This window comes from Oncorhynchus mykiss, chromosome 6, assembly GCF_013265735.2.
Source record: "Oncorhynchus mykiss isolate Arlee chromosome 6, USDA_OmykA_1.1, whole genome shotgun sequence".
NCBI classification, from domain to species: Eukaryota; Metazoa; Chordata; class Actinopteri; order Salmoniformes; family Salmonidae; genus Oncorhynchus; species Oncorhynchus mykiss.
The window spans coordinates 4,384,862-4,394,861 of record NC_048570.1 but is presented as its reverse complement, the minus strand read 5'-3'; the positions used below and the strand labels follow the sequence as shown (position 1 = coordinate 4,394,861).

General features: G+C 41.2%; 1 protein-coding gene and 1 long non-coding RNA gene across 2 annotated transcripts in view; both read left to right on the top strand.

Annotated features, from left to right (window-relative positions):
- The window catches only part of LOC110525168 (epigen), a 14,805-nt gene extending 11,390 nt beyond the window's left edge, over positions 1-3,415 (top strand). Inside the window, exon 5 of the mRNA XM_021605115.2 lies at positions 2,738-3,415. Within this exon, the coding sequence (XP_021460790.2) occupies positions 2,738-2,795 (58 nt within the window). The 3' untranslated portion in view covers positions 2,796-3,415. The remainder of the gene's footprint in view (positions 1-2,737) is intronic.
- A 21-nt stretch (positions 3,416-3,436) lies between these two features.
- LOC118964807 lies at positions 3,437-4,774 on the top strand. The gene is made up of 3 exons (XR_005051985.1): positions 3,437-3,648; positions 4,281-4,410; positions 4,583-4,774. It is a non-coding gene; the product is annotated as an uncharacterized LOC118964807 (long non-coding RNA).
- Positions 4,775-10,000: the final 5,226 nt, after the last annotated feature.

The window sequence follows — 10,000 nt, the reverse complement described above, 5'->3', positions numbered from 1 at the left end:
TGACTCTATACATCACGTCAACCCCCTACGGTCAATATGACTCTATACATCACATCAACCCCCTACGGTCAATATGACTCTATACATCACGTCAACCCCCTACGGTCAATATGACTCTACACATCACGTCAACCCCCTACGGTCAATATGACTCTATACATCACATCAACCCCCTACGGTCAATATGACTCTATACATCACATCAACCCCCTACGGTCAATATGACTCTATACATCACATCAACCCCCTACGGTCAATATGACTCTATACATCACATCAACCCCCTACGGTCGATCAACCCCCTATGGTCGATATGACTCTATACATCACATCAACCCCCTACAGTCAATATGAATCTATACATCACATCAACCCCCTACAGTCAATATGACTCTATACATCACATCAACCCCCTACGGTCAATATGACTCTATACATCACATCAACCCCCTACGGTCAATATGACTCTATACATCACATCAACCCCCTACGGTCAATATGACTCTATACATCACATCAACCCCCTACGGTCAATATGACTCTATACATCACATCAACCCCCTACGGTCAATATGACTCTATACATCACATCAACCCCCTACGGTCAATATGACTCTATACATCACATCAACCCCCTACGGTCAATATGACTCTATACATCACATCAACCCCCTACGGTCAATATGACTCTATACATCACATCAACCCCCTACGGTCAATATGACTCTATACATCACATCAACCCACTACCGTCAATATGACTCTATACATCACATCAACCCACTACGGTCAATATGACTCTATACATCACATCAACCCCCTACTGTCAATATGACTCTATACATCACGTCAACCCCCTACGGTCAATATGACTCTATACATCACGTCAACCCCCTACGGTCGATCAACCCCCTATGGTCAATATGACTCTATACATCTCGTCAACCCCCTACGGTCAATATGACTCTATACATCACATCAACCCCCTACGGTCAATATGACTCTATACATCACGTCAACCCCCTACGGTCAATATGACTCTATACATCACATCAACCCCCTACGGTCAATATGACTCTATACATCACATCAACCCCCTACGGTCAATATGACTCTATACATCACATCAACCCCCTACGGTCAATATGACTCTATACATCACATCAACCCCCTACGGTCAATATGACTCTCTACATCACATCAACCCCCTACGGTCAATATGACTCTATACATCACATCAACCCCCTACGGTCAATATGACTCCATACATCACGTCAACCCCCTACGGTCAATATGACTCCATACATCACATCAACCCCCTATGGTCAATATGACTCTATACATCACGTCAACCCCCTACGGTCAATATGACTCTACACATCACGTCAACCCCCTACGGTCAATATGACTCTATACATCACATCAACCCCCTACGGTCAATATGACTCTATACATCACATCAACCCCCTACGGTCAATATGACTCTATACATCACATCAACCCCCTACGGTCAATATGACTCTATACATCACATCAACCCCCTACGGTCAATATGACTCTATACATCACATCAACCCCCTACGGTCAATATGACTCTATACATCACATCAACCCCCTACGGTCAATATGACTCCATACATCACGTCAACCCCCTACGGTCAATATGACTCCATACATCACATCAACCCCCTACGGTCAATATGACTCTATACATCACATCAACCCCCTACGGTCAATATGACTCTATACATCACATCAACCCCCTACGGTCAATATGACTCTATACATCACATCAACCCCCTACGGTCAATATGACTCTATACATCATATCAACCCCCTACGGTCAATATGACTCTATACATCACATCAACCCCCTACGGTCAATATGACTCTATACATCACATCAACCCCATACGGTCAATATGACTCTATACATCACATCAACCCCCTACGGTCAATATGACTCCATACATCACATCAACCCACTACAGTCAATATGACTCTATACATCACATCAACCCCCTACGGTCAATATGACTCTATACATCACATCAACCCCCTACGGTCAATATGACTCTATACATCACATCAACCCCCTACGGTCAATATGACTCTATACATCATATCAACCCCCTACGGTCAATATGACTCTATACATCACATCAACCCCCTACGGTCAATATGACTCTATACATCACATCAACCCCCTACGGTCAATATGACTCTATACATCACATCAACCCCCTACGGTCAATATGACTCCATACATCACATCAACCCACTACAGTCAATATGACTCTATACATCACATCAACCCCCTACGGTCAATATGACTCTATACATCACATCAACCCCCTAGGGTCAATATGACTCCATACATCACATCAACCCACTACAGTCAATATGACTCTATACATCACATCAACCCCCTACGGTCAATATGACTCCATACATCACATCAACCCACTACAGTCAATATGACTCTATACATCACATCAACCCCCTACAGTCAATATGACTCTATACATCACATCAACCCCCTACGGTCAATATGACTCTATACATCACATCAACCCCCTACGGTCAATATGACTCTATACATCACATCAACCCCCTACGGTCAATATGACTCCATACATCACATCAACCCACTACAGTCAATATGACTCTATACATCACATCAACTTTAAATTTTCTGTCTCTACCTCCTTTTCTCTCTCTCTCTCTCTCATTCTAGATGTGAAAAACAGCCCCTTCTCTACAAGACCTACGGTGGCTCGGAGAACTCAGTTTGAGCCCCGTCTTCATCATCTCCACTACCACCATCCTCATCATCATCTTCATCAGCTTCATAATTACCATCATCATCATCACCACCACCAACCTCGTCTTGTTTTGCTGTCCCAACAATTCCATAACCATATATTGACAATGTCTTCCCATATCATATAAAATTGAGGCTATTTATTGAAATATTAAAAATAATTTTGTATAATTTTGTTTTTTTATGTGTACATGTATTTAATGTGTTTTTTGTTGTTGTTGTTGTGTGTAACAAATGTCTTTCAAATCCGATCACTATTGTCTGAAGATTGATTTTCATAAAGGAGTCAACGTCACTATGACACGGGCAGGTCTACACGTTACCTCATTTAACCACCAGGTATCAGAACTACAACCGATTTGAAAATATTCCTAAAACAGCAGGGACACTATCAGTCAGCCAGGTCAGGATGGTACAAAATGGCACCATATTCCCTATATAAGAACTCTACAGCCCCGTTTATACCTGGTGCTAACATGCGCCTGTTGTCCCTCGAAAAATATGCACAATAATTTTTTTTCTTTCTTCACATGACCCTCCCCTAAAAAGATTTGCTCCCCCCCCAACCCACCTCATAGAATTTACGACGACGGGGGGGGGGGGGGGGGGGGGGGTCTGAATTTCAACATTCTGATGCCATATTTATAATATAAAATATATGCCACTGATTTTCCACCAACCGGTTTCTGTGCCAACGCACCACACAACCAATAAAGAAAGCCTGCCGGCTTTGTGCACTTCAATATCCAAGTCGATTGTGGTGTTGAAAACGAAAACGGTGTAAATCTTGACAAACAGAAAATACATCCCTCCCTACCTTGTAGGTTTACCCAGGATCAGAGGCTTGACAATCTACCTTGTAGGTTTACCCAGGATCAGAGGCTTGACAATCTACCTTGTAGGTTTACCCAGGATCAGAGGCTTGACAATCTACCTTGTAGGTTTACCCAGGATCAGAGGCTTGACAATCTACCTTGTAGGTTTACCCAGGATCAGAGGCTTGACAATCTACCTTGTAGGTTTTACCCAGGATCAGAGGCTTGACAATCTACCTTGTAGGTTTTACACAGGATCAGAGGCTTGACAATCTACCTTGTAGGTTTTACCTAGGATCAGAGGCTTGACAATCTACCTTGTAGGTTTTACCCAGGATCAGAGGCTTGACAATCTACCTTGTAGGTTTACCCAGGATCAGAGGCTTGACAATCTACCTTGTAGGTTTTACCCAGGATCAGAGGCTTGACAATCTACCTTGTAGGTTTACCCAGGATCAGAGGCTTGACAATCTACCTTGTAGGTTTACCCAGGATCAGAGGCTTAACAATCTACCTTGTAGGTTTTACCCAGGATCAGAGGCTTGACAATCTACCTTGTAGGTTTTACCCAGGATCAGAGGCTTGACAATCTACCTTGTAGGTTTTACCCAGGATCAGAGGCTTGACAATCTACCTTGTAGGTTTACCCAGGATCAGAGGCTTAACAATCTCAGAATGTCGTTCAACATTTTGGTGTTTTTGTAACAGCTGTCTCTTTCCATTCATCAAATGGCAGAATGCAGAGAACAAAGCAGCAAGGGTTGTTTTAAGGTGGAGATATGGTTCTACTGTTGCAGTTATGGATTGTTTTAAGGTGGAGATATGGTTCTACTGTTGCAGTCATGGATTGTTTTAAGGTGGAGATATGGTTCTACTGTTGCAGTCATGGATTGTTTTAAGGTGGAGATATGGTTCTACTGTTGCAGTCATGGATTGTTTTAAGGTGGAGATATGGTTCTACTGTTGCAGTCATGGATTGTTTTAAGGTGGAGATATGGTTCTCCTGTTGCAGTCATGGATTGTTTAAAGGTGGAGATGTGGTTCTACTGTTGCAGTCATGGGTTGTTTTAAGGTGGAGATATGGTTCTACTGTTGCAGTCATGGATTGTTTTAAGGTGGAGATATGGTTCTACTGTTGCAGTCATTGATTGTTTTAAGGTGGAGATATGGTTCTACTGTTGCAGTCATGGATTGTTTTAAGGTGGAGATATGGTTCTACTGTTGCAGTCATGGATTGTTTTAAGGTGGAGATATGGTTCTCCTGTTGCAGTCATGGATTGTTTTAAGGTGGAGATATGGTTATACTGTTGCGGTCATGGATTGTTTTAAGGTGGAGATATGGTTCTACTGTTGCAGTCATGGGTTGTTTTAAGGTGGAGATATGGTTATTCTTGTTGCAGTCATGGATTGTTTTAAGGTGGAGATATGGTTCTACTGTTGCGGTCATGGATTGTTTTAAGGTGGAGATGTGGTTCTTGTTGCAGTCATGGATTGTTTTTTAGGTGGAGATATGGTTCTACTGTTGCAGTCATGGATTGTTTTACGGTGGAGATATGGTTCTACTGTTGCAGTCATGGATTGTTTTAAGGTGGAGATATGGTTCTTGTTGCAGTCATGGATTGTTTTAAGGTGGAGATATGGTTCTACTGTTACAGTCATGGATTGTTTTAAGGTGGAGATATGGTTCTTGTTGCAGTCATGGATTGTTTTAAGGTGGAGATATGGTTCTACTGTTACAGTCATGCGCAGTGTTCTTGGTTGGTCACCAATCAACAAGATAATTGAGGGAAAAAAACATGTTTATTTTACTTCATAATATACATAATTTAAAACGTCCGAGTTCTATTCACAACAGTATTCAGTTGGTAAGAGACAGACATTCAGTAAATACTAGGAATAGATTAGTTAAGAGACAGACATTCAGTAAATACTAGGAATAGATTGGTAAGAGACAGACATTCAGTAAATACTAGGAATAGATTGGGTAAGAGAGACATTCCGTAAATACTAGGAAGAGATTGTCCTCCATCTATGCGTTATCCAGACAGAAAAGAGAAATGGGCAAAATAACATTTAGATTTAGAGCAATAAAGAAATGGAATAAATTAACTGAGCAAACTAGAAACCTTTCAATATATAAATGTAAACATTATTTTAAAACAATTTAAATATAGTATATAGAAATGTTGTGGGACTATAGTAGATGAAGAATCACTATTTTTTAGATTGAGTATTTATTGGGTCATTATGCTAGTGTATTATGTATGTTTGTAATAGTGTGTTATATGTGGAACATTTGTTTGTATTATAAATTGTATTTTAATGTTAAGGACTCTTGGAAGATTAGTTCTAATGGGGACTAAAATAAATCCTAATCAAATCAAATGACCACTGTAGTTTCGATTGACTGATTCATTTTATTTGTCAGTAAAAAAATAAACACAAAAAAATGTTTCAAGGGACTGGGATCACATGATAAAGTTGTGGACATATTTCCATTGTTGACTTGAATACATATAAAATACATAGAGACACATTACAGAGACACATTACAGAGACACATTACAGAGACACAGACACATTACAGAGACACATTACAGAGACACATTACAGAGACACAGACACATTACAGAGACACATTACAGAGACACATTACAGAGACACATTACAGAGACACATTACAGAGATACATTACAGAGACACATTACAGAGACACATTACAGAGACACATTACAGAGACAAAGACACATTACAGAGACACAGACACATTACAGAGACATATTACAGAGACACAGACACATTACAGAGACACAGACACATTACAGAGACACATTACAGTGACACATTACAGAGACACAGACACATTACAGAGACACATTACAGAGACACATTACAGAGACACAGACACATTACAGAGACACAGATACATTACAGAGACACATTAGAGACACATTACAGAGACACATTACAGAGACACAGACACATTACAGAGACACATTAGATACACATTACAGAGACACATTACAGAGACACATTACAGAGACACAGACACATTACAGAGACACATTACAGAGACACATTACAGAGATACATTACAGAGATACACTACAGAGACACATTACAGAGACACATTACAGAGACACATTACAGAGACAAAGACACATTACAGAGACACAGACACATTACAGAGACATATTACAGAGACACAGACACATTACAGAGACACAGACACATTACAGAGACACATTACAGTGACACATTACAGAGACACAGACACATTACAGAGACACATTACAGAGACACATTACAGAGACACAGACACATTACAGAGACACAGATACATTACAGAGACACATTAGAGACACATTACAGAGACACATTACAGAGACACAGACACATTACAGATACACATTAGATACACATTACAGAGACACATTACAGAGACACATTACAGAGATACATTACAGAGACACATTACAGAGACACATTACAGAGACACAGACACATTACAGAGACAGACACATTACAGAGACACAGACATTACAGAGACACATTACAGAGATACATTACAGAGACACATTACAGAGATACATTACAGAGACACATTACAGATATACATTACAGAGACACATTACAGAGACACATTACAGAGACACAGACACATTACAGAGACACATTACAGAGATACATTACAGAGACACATTACAGAGACACAGACACATTAGAGACACATTACAGAGACACATTACAGAGACACAGACACATTACAGAGACACATTACAGAGACACATTACAGAGACACATTACAGAGACACATTACAGAGATACATTACAGAGACACATTACAGAGACACATTACAGAGACACATTACAGAGACACATTACAGAGACACAGACACATTACAGAGACACATTACAGAGATACATTACAGAGATACATTACAGAGACACAGACACATTACAGAGATACATTACAGAGACACAGACACATTACAGAGATACATTACAGAGACACATTACAAAGATACATTACAGAGACACATTACAGAGACACATTACACAGACACATTACGCAGACACAGACACATTGCAGAGACACATTACAGAGATACATTACAGAGATGGACAAAAATCAATTTCTACTGCTCACCAGCCTTTTGACATTCTTTTTAAAAGTGGTTATGGTTGGTGTGGCTTGGCGTTTCTGTGGTAGTTTGTTCCACTCAACAGTGCCGGTATACAGTATATACACACACATCTGTTCTTACCAGATAGACTCATATTTTTTTAAACGGTCAATATTTGAGTCTCTGGCTCTGGTAAGAAATGTAAAAGTTAGATAGGTATCTGGGGGCTGAGTCCGTGCTGATTCTGTGGACAAGACCAAGATGATTTTATTTATTCCACAGATTGCCAGACTAGCTGCTTAAAATGCTTGACCTCCAGATGAGTGTGAGTGGGGGAGTTTAAGTACAATTCTTACTAGCTTGTTTTGGCTGGTAGCTTATTCTTTAGATGTTTGGGACTGCTGGTGAAGCATGTTGTGCAGGTAAAATCAAAGTGACACTGGACTAGCACACTTGCCAGAGTCTTTAGGGTGGCTATAGTTTCTATACACTTGGCAACAGATTTTCATGCAAATATTCTAAGATCTGCATTTAAAAAAATGTTTTTAAACATATGCACATTTTCCCATCAGTGGCAGTTTAATTTTGAATACATTTAACAAAAATGTCTAAAATAACTGTTTTTCGACTTTGACATTATTTTGTATTGTGTGTAGACTGATGAGGAAAATGATTAATTTAATCCATTTCAGAATAAGTCTGTAATGGAAGAAGTGAAAGGGTTTGAATACTTTCCCCCGAATGCACTGTAGAACAAATGGCACAGATGTTTCACCGGAAGAATGCATGTCAAGCATCTGGTTGGAGTTTCCTGTCCCCTGCCAAATATGGTGGGGACAGGAAGCTCAGTGGTTGGCAGGGGGGAGAGTTTGGAGCGAGATGGACCATTCAGAAGATGGTGGGGACAGGAAGCTCAGTGGTTGGCAGGGGGGGAGAGTTTGGAGCGAGATGGAACATTCAGAAGATGGTGGGGACAGGAAGCTCAGTGGTTGGCAGGGGGGGAGAGTTTGGAGCGAGATGGAACATTCAGAAGATGGTAGGGACAGGAAGCTCAGTGGTTGGCAGGGGGGGAGAGTTTGGAGCGAGATGGACCATTCAGAAGATGGTGGGGACAGGAAGCTCAGTGGTTGGCAGGGGGGGAGAGTTTGGAGCGAGATGGAACATTCAGAAGATGGTAGGGACAGGAAGCTCAGTGGTTGGCAGGGGGGGAGAGTTTGGAGCGAGATGGAACATTCAGAAGATGGTAGGGACAGGAAGCTCAGTGGTTGGCAGGGGGGGGGAGAGTTTGGAGCGAGATGGAACATTCAGAAGATGGTAGGGACAGGAAGCTCAGTGGTTGGCAGGGGGGGGGGGAGAGTTTGGAGCGAGATGGAACATTCAGAAGATGGTAGGGACAGGAAGCTCAGTGGTTGGCAGGGGGGGGAGAGTTTGGAGCGAGATGGAACATTCAGAAGATGTTCTCGTCCATGAACCATTTGATCTCAATACACTTTTCTTTTCTCAAAACTAAAATATTTATTTCCAAAGTAAAAAAAGAAGAAAAGAGAAGAACAATGTTTAGGAGGTCTTGCAGGGTTGCCATGTCCACGGTTTTCAACCAAATTGGACGACTCTGGAAAAAAAACGATGTCGATGGCGTCTTCAGAAGCGATTAGATCCGTCAGGATCTGTGACGTACTTTGTAGGCACACTATAATTACTGAAGTAACTTCACCTCTCAAGACACACTTCATTTGAACTAGCTAGATACATCCTGTGTAACAACTAGTAATTTCATTGTACTGGTGCAAATATGACATGTACTCTATTGTGTGTTTATTGTCCCACTTAGATGTACATAGGCAAATATTACATGCTTTGAAATAGCGCCGTATTCCTTGTCGTGACTGGCCTGTGAGGATCAGGTTACAGAGGATCACAGTTATACAGAGATGTGGGAGAGGTATAGAGGGGGGGGGGGGGGGGGGGGGGGGCTATGACCTCACGCCCATCGTAAATTATAAGGCAGCAGCTCAACTCCCTTCTGTTCTCTAACGTGAGACACTGGAATGTCTGTGTGCCTCAGGAGGAGTTTACAGCCTCAAAAACCACAGGACCCACAGAACAAGCAATGCATCCACAAGCTATCCAAACCTTTTTTCACAGGTTGTTAATCAATTGAATGCAGATGAGAAGAGGCGGGAAAAAAAAAAATAAGTTGGTGAATTTAGTGGAAATCTGCCCATTTGTAACAA